Here is a 22,749-nt window from a genome sequence, read left to right as displayed (position 1 = left end):
GGAGGGGAGAGTAGGGGAGGGGAGGGGAGAGGAGAGATGGATGAATGGACCTGATTGAAATGAAGTTGCTTTCCAAAGTGAGCTAGTAATAATATTTGTTCTCAAATTACTCTTTAATATAATGATTCAAATTTGACTATACTTTGTATAAATGGTTTAGCTAAAGCTTCATATATATATTTGTAATATATAAATATTAGAAATCCTATGTGCGTCTGATTATAGAGAACTGTTAGAAATTTGAGCCAAATTATTTCCTAATGAATGCCCATGGAGACTTGTTTTGGGTGCTCTTTCAGGTAGGAATTCATCTATGTATTTTATTTAACACAATTTCTATAAACCAAGCATCTGACCAAGGAGTACAATTTGAGTTTTGTAATTACTTGCCTGAGATCCATGGATATTTAAGTTTTCCTTCCCTGAAAAATTTGCTTTTGAGAGATCAGTATTGATAATACTTTATAATTTCACAATGAATAAGTAATAGACCATGCTAGTTTCACAGTTATTTGTATTTGTTTAATTTACGTTTTCAGCACATACCTGACAAGATCGTCTTTTTTTTTTTTTTCCTGGAGCTCTAATTTTATCAGTGATATGGCTTAGCCTAGCCCAAATTAAATATTGGCAATAATGAAATAAAAAAAAAATCTTTTAAAAAGGATCATAATGTAAAAGACACATGTCATAGCAGTTTGCATATTTCTTTTTGCCTGGAGTTTGTGGAAAATGAACTGTGTTTCTCTGACAATGCTAGCCACAGAGTGAGATTGACTGGTTAATGACTTATGGTTGGCTTCTAACTCACAGTCCTAATGTGAGTGTAATCAGCAAGGTATATTAAAGATTTTTCTTTCCTAAAAGGTTGGAAATATCTGGGGGAGGGCAGTTGTGGATGAACATGCTTTGAAGTAGGCAGCTGTGAATTTGACATTACCACTGGTTTTCCAGGATGTTTATCTGTGTGCTTTCTCACTTTAATACCACCAAATCCCTTTTGCTGTCCCTGTGCCCATGTGTTCTGCAAAGACTTGAGATATGTCCTTTGAGGGGTGAGGCAGCAGTCATTGCTTCCAGATGCCTGCCTCCTCTCTTTTACTGAGTTCATTAGACTAGTGTCATAAACTTTAGGTCCTCCCAGCTTCAGGGACTAACTTCTCTTGTCTGGGAAGTTTCCCACTTTTGACTTGTTTCCCTTTTCTTCCTCATCTGCCAAAATAGTACTTTGAAGCCAAACCCTTATTATATGAAAGCCCAATTCAAGAGTGAGATCTCCCAACCATGGTGGGCATGGGTGACATTTCATGTTTCAATTCCTAAGGAGGAGTTTGGGAAAGGATTGAGACTGAATTGGGAATGCCTCTTCACACTAAGTTCATTATTGGACCAACTAAACAGGTAGGCAGGACATTTGCTAAACACTTTGATAGAACAAATTTGGAGGAATACTCAGGGAGTATTGGCTTTTAATGATCCACCTGGGATGAATTATGCACATTGCACCACTTTCTAAGTTCATTTCGGTAACTAAAATGTCATAAATGTCCTTTTGAATCATTGTACCCAGAAAGAGCTGGGAAGGTTTGTTTCCCCCTCACTACACTGGGCTATCTAAATAGCAGTATAGCTATTTCTTGCTCTAAGAAAACTGGAGCTATTGGGCAAGCTAATGGCATGGTGGTTTGGAAGCTGGATCCCACATGACTGACTTCGTGGTTCAAGTCCCAGACCTGGTGGCTTAAAAATCATGTTCAGCCTATGTGGATGCATGCCTAGAATCCTGATAAGGGAGTGAAGGAGTGACCATTTCCTCTGGGGGTGGGGGGAGCTATTTCACTTTCTCTCTGTCTCTAGCAAGTGCACATGCCCTGTAGCAAACGAAAGAAAGAAAGAGAGAAAGGAAGGAAGAAAGCAACAAATCAAATTTTTAAAAAGATCTTTCATCTATTTGCTTCAAAATTGATTATAGCTTCTTAGGAAATCACAAAATATGTCACAGAGGTCCCATGTGGCCCTTCACCCAGTTTCCTCCAATAAGAACATCTTACATAACTGAAGTACAGCATTATGTTCAAGCAATTACACTGATACAATTGGATTTTATTGGCTTTACATAGGCAACACACATGTGTATTTAGGTGTGTATGTGTATAGTATGTGTATAGTTGTATGCAATCATTACATATTTAACCACCACCATGATCAAGATGCAGAATTGCTTCTTCACCCCAAAGTTCCCTCATGCTAAAGAATATATTTAAAACACAGCGTGATCCAGTCACTGTCTTGCTTAAAATCCTTTAATGACTTTAAAACCCAAATCCTTAAATAAGGGATGCAAGTGCCTGTGTGACCTGGCTCTGGCTACCTCTTCGGCCACTTTTACCTTTCATCTCTGCCTTTCGCTCACCGAGCCTCTGCTCACTGGCCTTCTCGTCTTCAGTGCTCAAAGTCTCCTCACATGCTTCCCCTTTACTGGGCATCCTTTCCCCTCTCACCTGGCTGCCTCTTCTTCACCTGCCAGGTGTCAGCTTAAAGATCTTTCTCGGGGAAGGGTTCCTTGATCTCTCAGACTAGGTTAGGCTCTCCTTTTGTTTATTTTTATTACAACTTACTAGTTTTTCTTAAATTTTTATCCACTTTATTTATTTTTTTTTATGAGAGAAAGAAGGAGAGAGAAAATGAGAGAAAGAGGAAGAGAGAGAATGAGAGAAAGATGGAGCCAGACACCCGCAACAAAATCTCATCACACCGCCACATTGTGCTCTCTTTCTCCAGCTCTCTAGTCAGTCAGGATTTTGGGTACACGTGATCCTGGTGTGTTTTGGCTTGACTAGGGATCCAAACCAGCAGCTGGCCGCGTGGCTTCCAGCAATATAATGTATACATTTTCTTCATGGTATCAATTGCACAGTTGTAATTAAATAGGCGTACATGTACTGAGGTCTCTAGGGTAGATTAGAAAGACTTGGGTTTCTTCTTCACTGCTCTATCTTTTCTGTTGAGTGCAGTAAGTATCTTAGTAGTTGCTCAATAAATGCTTGTTAAGCGAATGAGCAGTTATTGTAAACTAGCTGGTTGTGGTTGGGGCATGGATCTTAGGCCACAGAACTGGGCAAAGTCAGTTTGCCTATATGGGTATCGCTCTGTGACCTCATCTTCATCCTTCTCAGTGGTGCCCTGTCAGAGAACTTGGGCATCTATGGCTCAGACCGCCTAGAAAACTATTTTCTGTCCTATGCCATCTGAGAGATGGGAGAGGGAGAAGCGTGGGCTAGTGTTCTTCTTAGACACCCTTTGAGATGCTTTCAAGATTTTAACCTAGATAGTCATCCAGGCTTTTATTGTGAGGTTCTTTTTGGTGCCACTGCCTTGCTGTTACCTTGAGAGGGTGGATGTCAACAGTTCAAAGCTGTGGGAGCCCCCAGGTTGGATGGCACCTGAGAAGTTCTTTAAAAACTTTTAGATCAGTCCTCTCCTCAATGTTTTTGCCTGTATTTGCTAAGTGTCTCCCATTCTCCACCAATGAGTCATTTCCACCACACTCCTGCTCTCTTGGAGTTGGTATGGTTTGTATTTATGGAGCCCAAAATGTAAAGGGTCCTGTGTTTACTGACAAGATGGTATTTTACCCAAAGACCATGGTGTAAGTAGCTCTCTGAAGATTTGAAAAGGAAGAAAAGAGGGCCTCCTATTGGGATGAGGCTTTGACCATGAGTGGTGATACCATGTGGGATCCAGCACTGGGTTGGGGGGGCTGACCCTATGATGTCCCCTATCTATAGTTTCCTTATTTAAGACACATAACCTCTCATGTGAAAGAGGAAATGTATGAACCGTATAGTCGGGTTGGCAGAGGGGAGCTCTGGAGAAGGATGAACTCCTGGCATTAGGCAAAATTCATCATTCTTTTGTATCAGAGTCAGGGATGGGCTTTTCCTTGCATGCCCTGGGCTGATTCCCATCTGATTCACAGTAGTAGGAGACCTGGGAACAGCATTGAGGTTCCCCTTCCTCACCAAATAGGTCAAGGCTGTCCATGGTCGATAGCTTCTGGCTATCCTCTTTTTGCTGGTATCTCACTATGGGTGAGCTAGAGCTGCTAACCAATCCAGCTCTGCAGGCCAAGCCTCAGGTGTTGGTCCACTGGGACTGTGTGGCCATAGCTTAATGTCCTCCCCTCCAATCTTCCTGTTGGTTTGGCTAGTATGATACTTGGGATGGAAAAAAGAGTTAGAACCAACAACTAGTTCTTCAGGGTAAACCTGGCCATTGGCTGTGATGCTCCATTGCTTTGCCCTCCCTTCTAGACCTCTTCCTTCTATAGTGTCTGTTATTCTTCAGGACATGAACTGTTGCTAGTTGCATGGCCGTGGGCATGGATGCTCTAGAGAAAAGTGCAATGCCTCAGATTTCCCTGTGTACTATCCCTGGAAACCGTACACAGTCCTTCTGATATTTTCCCATGTGACCCAAGGCAGTGTGGATAACTTTTCAAGCCTGAAGGCCCGGTTCCCAATAGTTCTTAGGTGTTGCTTTTGCCATAGCTAATGCTGGAGTCTGGGCAGTAATGCTGGTGTCTCTCCCAGTGTGCTCTGCAGTTTCCTTTCTCATTCTCTCCGACTACTACTTTCTGTCCTCACCAAGTGGTTTCACCTATGACAGGAACATGGTTCTTAGGGCAAAGGAATTGAGTGCCATCTATCCCCAGCAAAAAGGTTAATGATTATTTCTCTCTTTGAGCCTCAATCTGATCAAGCCTGGTATGGTGGCAAGGAGTGTGGTTCCTGCCCAGGCCCCCAATTTGTTTCCCACCGTGTGTTACCCCTACCTTCCTTCTACCTGGGGCATCAATGTGTTCTTGCTTAGTAGTGTTGAGGGGTGTCAGGTCAGATCCTTTGGCTCTAACACTGGTGTTTCTGGCTTCTTCTAGGCCACCCAACCTGCCTGCAGTTCACCCTGAACATGACTGAAGCTGTCAAGACCTACAAGTGGCAGTGCATAGAGTGCAAATCCTGCATCCTCTGTGGGACCTCGGAGAATGATGTGAGTTGGGGCCTTTCCCCTTTGGGAGGCAAACATCCAAGGACTAGGGTGTCTTTTGGAAGGGTGAGGAAGGTAGGACTTCTGTTGGTAGGCTCCCAGGAAAACGTCAGTCAGTCCTGCTCTCTGCCTCTGTGATCGTTGGGATGCTTGCTCTATAGCGACCTTGGAGGCTCTTTGTTCCTGTTGCAGGAGATGCAGGAGATAGCCCCTTCGTGGGTAGCCTTCGTGGCCACTTGCCCTTTACTCTGACACTCAGGATCCACCTGGCCGTTAGCTCTTAAGGGTTCAGGTATGACAATGATGAGCATTGCTTACGGGAGGATATGCCTGACTATCTTCACCACATTCCATGGTGTATGGTCTCATTTTACGTTAAATATACTAAATGCAGAATTTTTACAAATAACTTTTTGTTATGGGTAATTTTAAACATGTATGAAATTAGAATAATCAAACTGATAGAGCTCATCATCAGTCTCAGCAATGATCAAAACACATCCAATCTTGTTTCATCAATGCAATCGGCTCTTAGTGTCCATGGGTTCTGTATCGGTAGATTCAACCAACTGCGGATGGACAATATTCTGTTATCACGGACATGTACCATGTAGTCAGACCTATGGTGGTTGTGTCTGTACTGAACATGTACAGACTTTTTCTGGGTCATTATTCCCTAAAAAAATGCTGTGACCGTTTATATAGATTTAAATTCGATTAGGTATTGTATATAATCTAGGGAATATTAAAAGCATACGGGGGGAATGTATGTAAGTTATACGCAAATTCTGTGCTGTTTTATTTAAGGCACTTGAGCATCTGTGGATGTTGGTATCCATGGGAAGTCCTGGAACCAATCCTCAGGGGACGCAAAGGGATGACTGTACTACCCGCCCCCACCCTCCCCATGATCCCACTCATAGTATCAGTTCACCTATAAGCGCTTCATATGTATCTCAGAAAAATAGGTATTTACTGTTTTTTTTTAAAAGCTTTCTTTATTCTTAAATTTTAATTATTTATTTCTTCTATCAATGTGTGTGAGAGAGACAGAGAAGCAGCATCTCCAACGGGGGTCTCGCTGGCACAATCCGCCTAGCCTCAGACAGCCCCAGATCATGGATGTTCTCGCACACTGGCAGACTTAGGGAGGTCTCTGGATGGGTACATGGAGCCTTCCCGTGTGGTCGAACTTGCAGGGCGCTGTGTTTTTGCCACTGGGCCATTGTCTGACTTCGGGACTTTTTTTTTTTTTTTTTTTTCCCAGAGAGATAGTGCTCTTGCCAGAGAGAGAGAGACAGAGAGAGGGAAGGAGAGAAAGAACGCCCCCACCCCCCATGCACACACCTAGTAGGGCATGGTCATGCTGCAATCCCTTCTCCTCCATTTTTACATCTTATTGGGATTTTGAGTAAGCAAGCACTCGTGCCCAGTGTGTTTCTCATGCTAGGTCCAAGACTCAGACCTCATGGTTGGCCATGTGGGAGCCAGCTATCTTAAACACCAGGCCACAGAACCAGCCCCCAAACTTACCTTTCAACAAAATAATCAAAATATTAAAATAGCTTTAAAAATCAATACTTGAAATATAATAAAATAGACACTCAATATTCCTATTTCAATTGCTTTATAATGTTTTTATTTCAGCCTATTTATTTGACTTGGGATCCAAATAAGACCTATCTATGTATTGGTATTTAGTTGCTATGTCTTTGAGATTTCTTTAAACATATAGAGATTTATATAAATGTATCTCTACATACACATATATACACATATATAGTCTTCAGTAAGTTCATGAAAAATACATATTATGAAAACTATGCACGGATTTCAACATTTTTTGCACCAAAACAAACTTGTACTTCAATTTCACTTATCCATGAACTTTTTGAAGTTCCCTTATATAGGTTCTTTAAATAATATATAGACATTTCTTCCATTTTGCTTTTTTTTTCAATTTTTTGTTGAAGGAATAATATCCTTTTTCTTTTTGTTATTTCTTTCCTTCTTCTTTTCTTCTTCTTCTTTTTTTTTTTTTAAATATTGCTAGATAGTGTATATAGTTATCAGAGAGAGATGGGAGAGAGAGGAAGAAATCCCCCCCGCCCGCCTCCCATGGGATGTGTTGATGCCACAATTCCCTCTCCTCTATTTCGTCATCCTTTTGAGATTTGGGGCATGCACACACATGCACCCAGTTATTGGAGCTAGGATTAGAACCATTGGCCCTGTGGGATCTGGCTCCCTAAACCACTAGATCACAGAGCTGACCCAAATTATTTTTTAATAGAGTTCTCATGACTGTATTTTACTGAGTGCATCCCTGTGGTGGTATTTGACATTTTCCTCTGTCTCTTGTATTTCCTATAAATTGATAGTCAGGGGGCTAATGGGTGGCATGGTGGTTAAGGCACTGGACTCCCACATGGCTAGCTGTAGTTCAAATCCTGAACCGGGCAGCTTGCTTTCTCACTTTCCCTTTCTCTCTCTTATCTCTCTCTGATAAGAGAGAGGAATAATTAATAATAAATAATTCTTTTTAAAAATTTGTAGTCAGAGCTAGAGTCTTGATTCAGGTTATCTACCTCTGTCTCTCTGTCTCTTTTCTTTTTCTGTCTCCTCATCATCTCTCTCTATCTCTGTGTCTTTCTCTCTGTCTCAGTAAGATTATGTCATAGATGGTGGTGCATACTTTTATCAGGAGGTATGTGATGTCTGGTGTTTCCCTCTTTTGTGATTATAGCACCTACTCGTAATTTTCAACTAGACTATTTTTGATAAAATAAAATAAATATATACATTTGATTCTTTCCCTTGATCAGTTTTCATAACAACAGGGTGGTTAACATTATCTACTCATGATTAAAAAAAACCCTCAAGAAAATAGTAATTATAAGATACCTTCTTAATAAGGTAAAATATTCATACTTAAGATACTAAGCTAGTTATCTTATTTAATATGGTAAATACTAGAGGCATTTCCAATAAGATCGGGAGGCAGGTGAGGATGTTCACTATCTCTGCTACCACTGTTAAACATTATGCTAGAGATATTAGCTAATGAAATTATTTTAAAATGTTTATTTATTTTTCTATGAGCGAGAGAGACAGTCAACCCCTAGCAGCATCCTAATGCCGTGCTCCACCCCCAGCCTTCAGCCAGCCCTGGATCATGGGCCTGGAATACTCAGGGAGGTCTCTGACCCATGTGGTTATCCTTGTAATTTTACTACTTCTCCACTGCTAGCCCCAATCTAAGGTGATTAGACAGGAAAAATCAATTAGGGGCATAAGAATGGATAAAAGAAAGGTAAAACTCTATTTCTGTATGATATGATAGTATATCTGAAAAACCCTGGAGAATCAATGATAAAGCAAACTGAAGCATAAAAGGTAGTAGGATATAAAATGAATATATATTAATTAAGTCTATATGAACAATAACCAGTCAGAGAACAGAATTCCACTTATAATAGTAACAAAGAAGAAATACTTAGGAACATATTTGGCAACAAATGTACAAAACCTATATGAAAATGAATTTTATGGGAAGACATTTTGTGATCTTGGATACAATGATTCAACATAAGAAAGATGTCTATTCTTCCTAAATTAATCCATAAATATATTTCAAACCCGATATAAATATCAACAAATTGTTTTTGAGAGAGATTTTTGCTATAGGACATGTGTGCAAGACACACACAGATACACACACACACACAGAGAAAGAGGGGGGGAGAGAGAGAGAGAGAGATACAGACAGACAGAGAAAGCAAGAAATCAACCCCTCCCCCAGGATGGATGGCCAAGTCACAACCCCTTCTCCTTCATTCTGTTCTCAGGATTTTGGGTACGCACACACATGTACCTGGTGTGAGTTTCAAGCCACTAGGTCTGGGACTCAAACCATGGTCGGCCATGAGGGAGTCCAGTGATGTAACCATTATGCCATCTACTGGTCCCAAAATATCAACAAGTTTTTTATGGAGTTAGACAAGTGATGCTTAAGTTCATGTCGGATAACAAACATGCAAGAATATGAAAGAAAACGCTGATAAACAAACAGTGATGGAAAGTAGCAATACCACACTATAAACATATATTAAAACATACTATAAACCCAGCCTGTGTGGAACTATTGGTAGCATATTGAATTCTGGAGCTGGAAGCCACATGTTAATCACAGTTCAAGCCCCCAGCCTGGTTGGCCTGAAAACACATATGGCATGTGTGTGTCTGAGTGTGTGCGCATGCGTGCGCGCATGCCCAGGGGCCAGGAGGACTAGAGACTGAAGAAAAGGGATTGTGGTGCAACCAGGCTCATGAAGGGCCTCTCATGTGTGTGCATGTACTTTATCATGAATAAAAAACAAACAAAAACCATACTATAAAGTCTCTATGGTTAAAACAATATGACACATGCATGAGAAAATAGACCAGTTGGAATAGAATAGAAGCCCATAAATAGACCCAGATGCAAAAAGAAATAAAAGAGGACTTCAGAAGTTCATAGAAAAGTAAAATTAAAGTACACATTCTATTTTGTGCAGAAAGGTTGAAATTCATGCATAATTTTTTCATAATATGCATTTCCATAAATGTTTGAAAACTCCCTTGTATTATTGCATAGGATAAAGTTTGCATCTAAAATTACTGTGTCAAATATAGACTTTTTAATAAATGGTGTTGGGACAATAGAGTTAGCATTTGGGAAAAGACGAAATTAGATTCATGTCTCATACCATGCATAAGAACAATCTCCAAATAGACTGAGGATGTAAGAATGGTTGAATAAAAATGGCATGGCCATATAATGGAGTACTATGTTGATATCAAAAGAATAACAGTAACTTCACAGTGGGGAAACTGGCATATGCACTATTTGATCACAGTCAATCTTCCACATACATAGACGTGCTGGCCTCAGTTTCCCCTGATATGACGTAGTGAGATGGGTACAATATCACTTAGTGGGGTTCTTGCCAAAAAATACCTGCGTACCTGAATCTTCTCTTGAGGACAGATTTAACTCAAATTGAGTGACGTTTATAAAGTTACTGGCCAAGACTCTTCCTAAGTCTTGTGATAATAGAAGATAAAGAAATTGAGGCACTGTCACAGATTGGACAGTAAGAAAATCAATTAAATGCAACATGGGATCCCTGCGTGCATCCTGGGAAAAGAGATACAAGTAGGAAAACTGGTAAAATTCAGATAAGGTCTGTTAATAACTAGTTAATAGTATCATACCATGGTAATTTCCTGCCTTTCAGGATTCTAGTATGGTCATGTACAATGTTACCATCAGGAAGCTGAGTAAAGCATACACAGAAACTCTGTGCCGTTTTTACAACTGTTCTCTTAGTCCAAAGTTATTCTAAAATAAATAGTGTGTTGATTCTCTAGCACCTTCTGCAAGTTACTTAGTTTTAAAAAACAGTATATGGCGTGGTTGTTAGGGTGCAAGTCCCACAAGGCAGACCACAGTTCAAATCCCAGACCTGGTGGCTTGCTTTCTCACTTTCCCTTTCTCCTTCTCTGTCTATCTCTGGTGAGCACATGTGTCCTGTAACAAATTAAAAACAATAATAATAATGCCACTGGATGGAGCCACCCCACCATGGTCGAGAGCGACTGCAACGCCATGAGGATCCTGAGCCAAGTTCAGGCAGGCCATCTTTTTGACTCAGTGATGGGGAAAAGATGTGGAAACTTAAAAAAAATAAAAAGGGCCACGGGGCAGAATAAGCAGCAAGCCATCACCAAGAATGCAGCCAGGCTGGACTGGGAGACCGAGGAGCTGCACCATGACAGGGTGCCCCTGGAGGGAGCCAAGGTGATCCAGCAGGGCAGGCAGAGCAAAGGACTGATGCAGAAGGACCTGGCCACGAAAATCAGTGAGAAGTCTCAAGTCATTGCGGACTACGAAGGTGGACCGGCCATTCCAAACAACCAAGTTCTGGGCAAAATTGAGAGAGCCATTGTCCTCAAGCTCTGAGGGAAGGACATTGGGCAGCCCATTGAGAAGGTGCCCAGGCAAAGTAAGCAAAGAGCCTCAAAGTCAGCACCACGGCCCAGGATGTCTAGCTGGGTGCTTGACGCCAGTCCTGACGTAGGTTTCCCATGTGGCCAGGCAGCACTGGGTGTTAGGCTTGGGGGACGCTCCTCAACCCTTACCTGCTGTCAAACAAACAAACAAACAAAACTGCAAAATAATAATAATGATAACTAAATTAAATAAATAATTCTTTAAAAACAATATATGAACTCCAAGATTTAAATATATTTTACTTGTTTAGATCCATTACAGTTAAAATTGTCCCATCTTTGGTTGGATGGGACATATTCAGGATGGATCCTGAGTCCTTTGACAAGATCCTAAAAGTATCTTCTGATAGCTTCCTTGCTGTAAAGTTATCTGTACATTCCGTGCACCAGATCTGGTGCTTTAAGCAATGCTCATTCCTGTTAGTAGGCAGTTGTCTTTAGAGAACATAATATGGGTGCTAGATATGCTTATTTTTTTACTGTGTTAGTTATAGTTTTGGGACATTTTCCTTTTTTAAAAAAGGATTATTAATTTTATTTATTATCATTATTTTAAAAATTTGACCAGAGAGAGCAGGGGAAGTGAGAAAGCATGTTGCCAGGCCCAGGACCTGAACCGTGGTTGGTCATGCAAGAGTCCAGAGCCTCAACCACTACACCCCTCTCCACTTCTACATTTTCCTCTTTTTTAAAGTTTATTTTATTGATTGAGAGAGAGAGAGGACAGGCATGCTCGGCAGGGTCTTATCACACTGATTTTCCTCCAGTCTTCCACTCAGCCAGAATTATGGAAGACCTGGGACCCGAACCAAGGTCTTCCATGTGGTTCTAGCATTGCAGAGCAGTGCCCTACTGCCTGTACCCCCCGCAAGGCCATGTTTGGAGCAGTCAATGAACAGAGTTAGAAAATATTTTTTGTTTGTTCTGAAGCTAAACTACACCATGAAGTTATACTGATATTTCAATTCATAGGCAGGACTAACTGTAGAGTTTTGATTTAACCTCACTGATTTTGTATCTGTATCTTCTTTCAACCATATTCAAGGTCTTGCTTCTCTGTGATAACTGACATAATTACTCACTTGATGCATGCACAGCAGACTCAGAATATCAGTTCCAATATTATCACCAATAATACAACTGCTGAAAAGAAATATGTGTATATTTTCATGTATTTTTGTTCTTAAGATATATCTGTTAAGGATGTACAAATTACTTGTTTTAAAGTCACTTTGAATTGTTTCTCTGTGTGGTTATGCCACCAACTGGATACGTTTAAATTATTACTTAAATTTGTTTTATAATGATAAAAAGTATTTCCTGGTTCCAGAACAAAATCTATAAAGAAATGACACATTCTAAGAAATTTAACATCTATCAATAAAATCTATAAAGAAATGACACATTCTAAGAATTTTATCATCTATCACCATCATTTCCAAATCAGTCCCTCACTCTGCTTACAGGTGACCATTTAAAAAAAAAAGTTTATCCTTCCATTTTGTGTAAATAAAAATGTGTGTACATATGAATCCCTAAAAAAATGGTAACAGATATATATTTTTTTCCATTTTGCTTTTTTGACTAGTTATATTGAATATCATGCTGGAATAATATTTAAACATATTCTTCATTTCTTCTAACAGCTACTTAAGTTTTCATTAGTTTATTCAACCAGTTCTTTATTAATGGACATTTAGGTTGATTCTGGAATTTGATTTTACAAATAGGGCTAATGCAGAGAATTTGTTGTTATTGTTATTGACTTGGTGGAGCCCAAGGGGAGTGGGGCTTCTTGGGCATACAGTTTCTCTCGCATTGTCAAGGATTAATCCTGTGTATCCCAGAATGGGACTCCCTTTCCACTGGAGTTGTAGACATCATTGGACCCTGGTTCGTCCATACTTAGTAGTAAGAAGTTTCTTTCTTTCTTTCTTTTAGTTTTTTTTTGCCACAGGGTGTATGCTTTTGCTAGAGAGAGACAGAGAGGGGGAAGTGAGAAATCACTCCCTAGGGGAGATGGCCATGCTGCAATCCCTTCTCCTTCATTATCCTTTTGGAATTATGGGCATACATGCACTTGCAAGTTGCAAGCTGTCAGGTCAGGGACTCAAACCGTGGTGGCCACGTGCAAGTTCAGCATCTTAACCACTATGCCACCTGCTGGCCCAATCAGGCTTTTCTTAAGCAGCATATTCTCCCTGTGCTATGGAGCCTGCTTAAGTAATACTGTTTTTGACAAATCTGTCCCTATTTTTTGTCCCCATCTTTACTTGTCTCTCTTGGAATTATCCCTAAATCGTATTGTCTTACTTCAGCTATGATGATAATTAAGCAACATTTTTTTGAGATAACTATTGTATCCTTTCTGATTGCTGGTTCTTAGTCTCTTTTTCCACTCTCTCTGTATCTTAAAGTTGGTGTTCTCCAAGAGTCGATTCTTGGCCTTCTTCTCAGTAACCCCTTTTGGACCTTTGGTCTCTTTAAGAATTTATCGAAAGCTATGAATTTACTCTTTCCTCAGAAAAATATATATTTCTACCTACTGTGAAATTGTGCATATAAATTCAAGGGCTTCGTGAACACCCCTTCACAAGCACAAATTCAGAGTCACCGTTCACAGATTCTGTTTCCTCTCTTAAGACCTTTGTTTTCCATTTAATCACCAGTGAATCCAAATCTCTATCTCCCACCCAGACCGTCTCATGATCTCCAGCTGCTTCTAGGCCATCTCTACAAGGTTACCTGTAGATCTATAGACCCTTCTGTAGCTGAGATTGCTCTCTCCCTCTGATGGGTTCACTCTTCTGCCCGTATCTCAGTGGGCGGGTGCATTATCTGCATGCTGACCAAGCCACAACCCAGAGGACATCCTTGATTTCTTCCCTGTTACTCTCCACATCTAATCATGACTCTTAAATGAGAGCAATCCCCTTTTCTTTTCCCCAAGCCACAACCCTAGTTCAGGCTACCATCATTTCTCACCTGGATGGCCTTAACACCCTCCTTTCTAATTGGTCTCCCAGACTCTTGAACAGACCTCTCCCCACTTAGGTTTCTACTCTTACACAGCAGCTAGCGAGCTTTCTCTAAACTGTAATACGATCATGTCACTTCTCTGTTGATAACTCTTCAAAAACTCCACTGTTGCAATTGACAGTTCTTAGCATGAAGAAGGCCTCACTGCTTGCACACTGGTGATTTACAACATCCAAATCTAATTTTATCTATGCTCTCTCCACTGGTGGGAGCCAAGGTGGAAACTGATATGAAACTTTATTTTGCAAAGATCTCCTAAACCATCCTGTCGGAGCCACTGACTAGAACAGGTTGAACCTGGGGAATGGGGCCAGATTACTAAAACTTTTTGAGTAGTTTCTATGTGCAAAGAAGTCTAGAGATGACTAGGACAAGGTTCTGCCCTCGAGGGCTTTACAGACCATAAAGATGGCAAGAGGTGGACAGAAGAACCATGTTCCAATGAAATATTCAAAAAACCAGACATGTAAATGTCGACCACATGCTAGGTATGGAACATAAAGGAAAATGCAATGTCCCAAGAAAGTACTATGGCAGTATAAGAGAAGAGAAATAACTTCCAGTTGAGGTAAATAAGCTGTGGAAAAGAAATGCTTGAAGGTTGGAAGGGTAGGTAAGGAACGGACACACAGAGATCCAGTTAGGGATAAGAGAGCCTCCAGGCAGAAGAAACTACAGGAGCGTAGGTATGGCCTATATCCTTTGAAATTAACCACGGCCCTAGGAGTTCTGCTCTTACTTGGAGCCAGACTCTAGCCTGTGAGGAGGTTTCTAGAAGTTGAGGGAGGGCATTGCTTATATTTCTTCACCTTCACATAATGAAACCTTGAAGAGATTCTGAGGTATCATGGGTGTTACCACCAAGTGCAGCTATTTCCCATTTCACAGATGGAAAGAATGGGGTCCTGAGGAATTCAACTAAAACTGTCAATATGTCAAGTAATTTCTATATATTAGTCTATCGTCATGGGGAATAGAGAAATGCATAAAATTACTTTTTTGCCCTTTGGAAGCAGAGTTATTGGCTGTGAGAGTTCAGAAAGATAAGGAATCCTTTTAAACTCATGTGTGAGGTGGTAGTCAAGGAAGGCTTCTTGGAGGGGATGTGAACTGAACAGAACCCTAAAGTAGGGGTGGAATTTTCAATAGGTTGGAGGTAAAGAGAGAATTTTCAGGTGTGGGCCTGGCAGGATGTTGACTGCTTTAGCCAGTCAATATTTGTTCAGGAGACAGTGAGGACTCCAAACGGGGCCTGGAAAGGGGCATCCAGGGAGGTTAATCTGCAGAAATAAGGTTGGAATATTAGGTGGGGGCCAGATACCAGCCCCGAATAATCTCTCTTCCTCCTGTCCACCTGCTCTGTATCCACCAGGACCAGCTACTCTTCTGCGATGACTGTGACCGCGGCTATCACATGTACTGTTTAAATCCCCCAGTGGCTGAGCCTCCAGAAGGTAATGATGATGAGGTCAACAATAACAACAGCAACAGCTACTGCTACTACCACTTATTGAGCCCTCACTATGGTGCAGGCCTTGTGCTAAGGGCTTTACATGTCTTATCTCATTTAATCATCACAACCCTCTGAGGTAGGTATGACTACTACCACTTTGCAGATGAGGAAACTGAGGCACAGTTCAACCAGCTGACATTTCAACTTGAGGGCCAAGGAGATGTTTCCCAGACGTGTAGCTGAGAGGGCGGGGAGGTGTGAGCTTCCAGGGGAACTGGCCCAGGCCTGGTGATGCCAGTTAGGAGGCATGGTTTAAGAGTGAAGGGCTTTACAACAGCTTAGCAATCACCTCTGAGCTCTTCCTTTCTGCTGAGCAATAGACTCCAAGCATGTTTTCAGGACTGGGGCTCGGTCTCTGAATAGTCAATTTTTTTTTGATTGTAAGAAGTTTGGGCCACTGCGGGTAAAGCTCAAGAGTTAGTGGTAGGGCTGCCACTAATACCATCTTCTTTCTTGTAGGAAGCTGGAGCTGCCACTTGTGCTGGGAACTGCTCAAAGAAAAAGCCTCAGCCTTTGGCTGCCAGGCCTAGGACCCCAGGTCACAGAACGTGACTTGCTGCTGGAGAGGCTGAGCTGGAGCTCAGATCAAACCAGACTGAACCCTCTTCCCACATATCCAGATACACCAATGTAAGGAAAACAGTCACAGAGGGGCCTGGACATGTGGCACGAGAGGGCGAGATACCTCCCTTACCTCCCCACGACACACGTATGGTGCTTCAGCTAGCACCTACCAGAAGGATCTAGCACTTTTGAAGAACAACCTGGTCCCAGCTCTGTGGAACCCCTCTCCTTTTCACCTAGCACCGCAACCCCTTGCTGGTTCCCATTTTAAGGGAAGCCATTTTGTGACCACTCACCAATCATTTGTGTGTAGTTTGGTGTTTTTTTTTTTTTTTTAAATCTATTGTGTTCTTAGAAATCTTCACACAGCTTCCTCACATCCAGCCTAGATTCTTCACCCTAAACTCTCACTAGAGAAACAAAGGGTTTAGAGAAATTGTTGTTTATGACAAGCCTTCATGGAAACTTCTAGACTTGGGGCCTGGAAGCCATCTTGAAGGCAGAGCCTTGAAGTCCTTTCTTGTTCCTTTTCTCTTCAAAGAGGAAGAGTGGCTTTGAACTCCAGCAGTGACATCCACAGCCAGGATGGTCTTGATCCACAGCATTAGTTCCTTTGATATGGGGGATGCGGAGGAAAGTAGAGGCACTGAGAGCTGGGAGGAGACATTGTGAAAATAATGCGAAGTCCCCACATAGCCAGTCAGTATTTGTCATCCATCAGGAGAGACTTTACGAAGGACCATGCTGGTTCCCTGTCCTTCTGAGCTGGGGCATCCTTAAGTGAGACAAACCACAGTGCATGGACAGAGGAAGATGCTCAAGATTCTGCTTCCCAACAGACCTGGGTCTAGGTGCAGGGTCAGGAACCAGGAAGGTGAGCAGAGACTGTCCAATCAGATGTCCGAATGTTGGAGACAAAGGACTGCAATTTGAGAAACGCTTCAGTATTAATGCAACACTATGGATTCCTTTCCAAAGTAATTTCTTCCTTATACTTGGGGTGTATTTGCAATTGTCTACGGAGATCTGACTGGAAATTTTGGGATGAGGGAGAAATGATTGCTACCTAAACAAATAATTAGGGATGTGTGACTATTTGTAATCAGGGGACAATGATTCAGAACTCTCAGCTCTGAGAGCCGCTTTTGTCTCCTAAGCTCCCCCGAAGTGCCCAATTCTTGATTTCAAAAAGCGTTTCTAGAAGAAAGAAGTGGAGAGTCTCAGATTCCAAGAACTCTGTGTTGGAAGACAGCCCCGTGGGCTGGAGCGGTTTGGGCTGTCTTTGAATCACAGCAGCAGCACAATAACTGACACAATTCTGGAAAAATCATTTGCCCAAAGGGCAGGTCTCTGTAAACGAGACCCCGCGCATGCTCGGCTTCCCTGAAATCAGCTCCATCTCTGTGGTCGGGCTGCTTACAACAAAGGCCCGGTTATTTTTAGTCCTTCAGCTCCTGAAGAAGCCCCCAGAGACCTTGGGCTAGTTGGGCCACTTCTGCCAGGCTGCAGTGTTGGCTCTGCACTCTGCAGGGCCATCCTCCCCCCACTGATTGCTCTTGGCTGGTGGACCTGGGCAGTCTGGCAGGGAGCCAGCAGTGTTGGTCTCCTCACTCCTTTGCAGACTGACCTGTGGAAAGAGACGGGGGTCACTCTTCTGCAGGGGTCTGTGGCCTTAGAGTGAGTTACACGCATACATAATGATCTCATTTAAAGGGCCCCTGTCCAGATGGGATTTCCATCTTCCCTGTAAGATATTTCCTTCCCCTGCTGGTTAGTGAGCTGGCTGGATTCTAAAGGCTCAGGGAGGTTCACATCAGAGAGGCACATTTCCACTTCTGACTACTTGGGATTTCTCTCCTCCCACAGAATCCAAAGTGGGGTATCCTCAAAGGCTCTGCAATGACTGGTTTTGAGATTTATTTAAATTTAGAAAAAAAGTAATTCCCCAAATGATCTCAAATACCACAATGGCATGAAAGTTAAAAAAGCAAATTTGAAGCTGCAAACTGTGGCTCTCCTACTTGACAGTCCTCTGGAATATGTGCAATCCTTTCCCCACAGAAATGCAGATGACGGGGTAGCCCTGTTCTATCTCCAGCCACATCTGCTCAGCTGGCAGAAGCTGAGGGTGGTCTGAGTCTCCCAAGACAACGTGGAGTGCTGGAACTTGCCCACAGTTGTGGGGCGTTCAGGGCTCTGGAGTGATGTTGGAAGGCCTTAGAGTTCTCTTCTTGGTTTTGTCTCTCCCTGCAGAATGGGCCCAATCCCTTCATCTTTTGGAGGCCTCAATTTCTTTCTCTGAAAAACAGGAATAGCAACGTCAGCTTATGGGTGGCACTGTCAGCATAGCACCAAGTCTCCAAAGTGACATTCATCACCTTCTGTGTTAAAAAAGGGGGTGGGGTAGGTAAGCTCCAACTTGGTTTCTTTGAGACCTAGGGAAGGAGTCAGAATCACTGGGTGCGTGTGAAGATCCAGGCTTTTAGTTTTGCCTCTGCCACTGAGTAGCTGCGTGATGCTGGGCGTATCACTTAATAATACCCCGGACCTCGGTTTGTCCACCTGTAATACGGAGAGAGTAGCGCTTGCCCTGCCTGGTGACACTGGGAGTTTTAAGAAGCATCATGTTACATAAACTAGCAATGCCAAAGCTAGATGTCTTCTTGGAATCTCCCTTTAACCAAAGGGAGTTTACATTTCAAGGACTGGGTTGCCTGCCGTAGGGTCAGTGGACCAGAACTATGAAAAAGCAAAGCATGACCATGCAGGGGCTGTGGTGAGAAGTGAAGGATGTGCCATGGGCTTGAGGACTTCAAACAGAAGATACTCAAGATATTCCCAGCTTCAAATGGAGAGCAATCTTCTGGGGAGGGCTATAATTCCATTAGGTTCAGGTGTAACGCTCACTTTAAGGCCTGTGTATGAAGCCCACTTTGCCCATCTCTAACTGGTTGACCATGGGCAAATGACTTCACCTCTCCGAACCTCATTTTCCACATCTGTAAGATGGGGGAACTAGGGCCTATCCAGGTAGGCCATCACCAGCATTAGAGAGAATGCTGGTAAAGATCTGGCATGGGCCTGGCATGATGAAGGCCTCCACTCCATGGCAGCTGTTGTCATTCTGTGCAGAGACCACTAGTGGAGAAGATTGAGGCTACTGCCTCCCAGCTCCAACCCCTAGAACATCCAGGGCACTTTGCACCACCTCACGCCTGTACTGTGGCTCCAGCAGGCCAGGGGTGTGAGGCTGATCTCAGCCGGAAGTTGGAATCCAAGCTCTTGGAAGCATTCCCCACCCCCCTCCGGGAAGATGCCCACACCACAATCCTTTCTCCTTTACTCTTCTCTCAGGACTTTGAACATGCATACACATGAACACACACTTGGTATTATTTTCACAATGCCAGGTCTGGGACTTGACCCATGGTCAGCCATGTTCCAATCTAGCGCCTTAACCACTACATCACTTGTTGGCCCCCATCCTGGAGGCATTCTTGAAACACTGCTTTTTGGGTTTATAGCAAATCCAGCCCAGGCAACCGTGTGAAGAAACAGACCAGGCCCCAGTTAGGAGACTTCTGCTCTGGCGTTCCTTCTTATCCTCTCCTGACTCAGCTCAGAGGCAGGAACCTGCAGGTCCCAGGTCCTTTGCTTCCCTGTTGACCCAGGGTGGCAGGAAGACCAGGCAAGCTGTGGAGAGCAGCTGCTTCCCCAAGGGTGAGGTTCATGCTCAGATGTCTGACTGGAACCAGGGTAGAGCCATGGGTGGGTGGGAGAGAGGTCAGATTCCTTCAGAGCTGGGGAAGACAGCACGTTTTGAGGTAAGGAGAAGGTTTGGGTTTCTTGGTGATGGTTTCATGATACCCTGGAGAGTCACACTCGTGGTACATTTTTGTCTTTGTGCTTTGAATACAGCACGATTCCTTTCAGTCCTCCCTTGAAAGTTCAGTTATTTTGAAGGAGGAAAACAGGATGATGGTGATTGCTTTTCCCCTAAGGACAAGATGAGGAGCCTCTGGTTCTTCTGTATTGCTGAAGAAAGACTTCTGACCATCTGGGGCTTCAGGACTCAAAGAGGGGCTGGCACCTTCTCTTTGAGCCCATGCATGTGAGGGAGAGTCCAGGTGGAGCCCTGAAGACAAGAATAGCTTGTCCTCTCTCCCCACTGCCCACCTCGTTAGGGAGTCCCTGTGTTGTAGCCCAAGGGAGGAGTTGGCTTCCCTGCCCATGCTCCCACTGCAGGTGCTCGGAGTCCCAGGCCTGGCTCCTCTTAGGAGTGTGTGTTGGTGGCAGCTTTGGTAGCTCACATCCTGGAGAGTGAGGGAGGAAGGAAGGGGGACTTGGCAGAAGGGGCAGGGAGGGCTGCCCTCTTCAGGCAACACATAATGAAGAGCAGAGAGTGAGGGCACTGGGGAGAGTGTCTGTGACAGAGCAAGGGGGGAGCCTGATGTCCTTAGGGAGAAACCCTGAAATTCAGTAACTAGAGGGCATGGGGTGGGGGACAAGGAGTTATCGTAACCTACTTTTTCTTGGGCTTGTGATCCTGAGCCCCTGAACCCACCAAGTCCCCCAAGCCCTTGAACTTCAGAGACCCCCAGCCCTTGAGCCCCCGAGGCCCAGCCCAGCATGCCTGTGGCCAGGAAGTGAGGTGGGACAGGCCTAGTCAGTGCTGTCCCCACTGCCTGGCTAGTTCAGTATTCTTTGGGGAATCTTATACTCACCCCTAAAGGATGCTTTGGATTTTTAAATGAGCCCAATTTCATATGGCCTTGGGCCTACCTCTTTCCCCTATGACTCCCAGGTGCTTGTGGGTATAATTGATAAGGGGTCAGAGGTGGGCTCTATAGTTTCTGTGCACTGAAGCCCCTTCCCCATTTCCGGGCATGCCCAAGGCCTGGGTGTCTGTTGACGATTCTCTGCCAGTGGCCATGGCCAGCAGCCTGAGTGTAGAAACAGCAGGACAGATGGCCTGGTTCGAGGTCTCCGGGCAGAAACAGGAGGGGCTTTGAGAGCTGGAAAATCCTTTCTAAGAAGGCTAGAGACCCCTGCTCTGCATCTTGAAGGGTCAGCTGGGGCAGCTGCTCTGAGTGGGAGGCAGTGGGGAGGGGAGGAGAGGATGCATGCCAACTGCTCAGGCATCTGGGGTTTGGGAGGGTGGATGAGCCCTGGCAGACATGCAGAAACCCCTTTGGGTCTCTCAGCTCTGTCCCCAGGAAGGCTGGTCACATGGACCCTCAGCCTCACCATGCTCCAGGCTGCCCAGGAGAGAGGTCCAGAAGAAGCACCCGGAGAGCAGGGGCGGGCCTCACCAGGTCCCCTCAGCTGGGTTTCTCAGAACAAGCAGAACTCCCTGCCCTGTGTGAAGGGGGTGGGTTTGGAGTGTGTTCCTAGGAGAGGCTCTCACTGGGTTCTGAGTGACCTTGGCTGTGTCCCCTCAGATGACTGAAATCTGAGGTCACCCCAGCATCCTGTGGAGCTGTGAGGAACATAACAGGGGTCAAAGGGCACTGGAAGATCCTCAGATTCAGCCTCTGTTCCCACCTCCACCTCTTTCTTTGTGCAGTGTCAGCCTCAAGTTGTCAGGCAGATGACCTTTACAAAGGGACATTCCACAGTGTCCCCCTCTTTGGCCCCTGGGAGGATTTGTGCTGATGATGACATTTCCCAGGACAGGCCAGAGGAAGGCAGGAACCAGGACTGGCAGGCAGCCAGAGCCCTCTCGGACAGATACAATTACTAATAATGACCTCTAGCCCAGGCAGCAAGCAGAATGGCCAACCAGTTGGCACCAACCCTGTCTGACTAATAAGTGCTGCTTTGATGGGACCGGGTGGGCAGATGAGGGGTCCCTGAAAGAAACGGGAGAGGCCCGTGAGCCCTAGGGCCTGTACGTTCCCTCAACCACACAAACTTACTTGCCTCCAGGAAGCATATATATATATATAGAGAGAGAGAGAGAGAGAGAGACAGAGAGAGAGACAGAGAGAGAGACAGAGAGAGAGCGAGAGAGAGGGAGGAAATCACCCTCCATGGGAAATGGTCATACCACAATCCCTTCTCCTCCACCTCTCCATCTTTTTAGGGTCGTGGACACACATGCACACATGCCTGGTGTGTTTCTCAAGCTGCAGGATCTGAAAAAGCATGCAGTTGGCCATATGGGACCCGGCTGCCGTAACCACAAGACTATGGAGCTGGCTCCCAGGGTTATATTTACACGAAGTGCACCTTGTGTGCTTGCTGTCTGCATCTCTGTTATTTGGGCCAATATTGATAGTGACGGTGAAAGCAGAGATGTCCACACATGCGCATGTGCACGTTCTCACATTCTGCCTGCCTGATGAACTCAAGAGACACTTGAGTGCTGCTCTGGGGTGAGAGGGAGAGCTAGGAGCTGCCAGACAAAATGCCTTTTTCTCACTCTCCTCCAGCCCAGCCCCTTCCACCTGGCCCCTGCACAGCCACAGGAAGCTGCAGTGGGAACCTGGTGCTCGGGAAGCCTTTGACTCCACAAACTCTCTCAATCTTTC

The 22,749-nt window shown here is 44.1% G+C and overlaps 1 protein-coding gene across 1 annotated transcript in view; it reads left to right on the top strand.

Moving 5' to 3' along the window:
• The window catches only part of DPF3 (double PHD fingers 3), a 190,148-nt gene extending 170,558 nt beyond the window's left edge, over positions 1–19,590 (top strand). Inside the window, exons 9-11 of the mRNA XM_006170495.2 lie at positions 4,937–5,049; positions 15,512–15,593; positions 16,112–19,590. Coding sequence (XP_006170557.1) covers positions 4,937–5,049; positions 15,512–15,593; positions 16,112–16,182 — 266 coding nt within the window. The 3' untranslated portion in view covers positions 16,183–19,590. The remainder of the gene's footprint in view (positions 1–4,936; positions 5,050–15,511; positions 15,594–16,111) is intronic.
• Positions 19,591–22,749: the final 3,159 nt, after the last annotated feature.

The sequence above is a fragment of the Tupaia chinensis genome, unplaced genomic scaffold, assembly GCF_000334495.1.
Source record: "Tupaia chinensis unplaced genomic scaffold, TupChi_1.0 Scaffold148607_1, whole genome shotgun sequence".
NCBI classification, from domain to species: domain Eukaryota; kingdom Metazoa; phylum Chordata; class Mammalia; order Scandentia; family Tupaiidae; genus Tupaia; species Tupaia belangeri.
The sequence above is the reverse complement of the archived record's forward strand: the minus strand, read 5'-3'. Positions and strand labels throughout refer to the sequence as shown.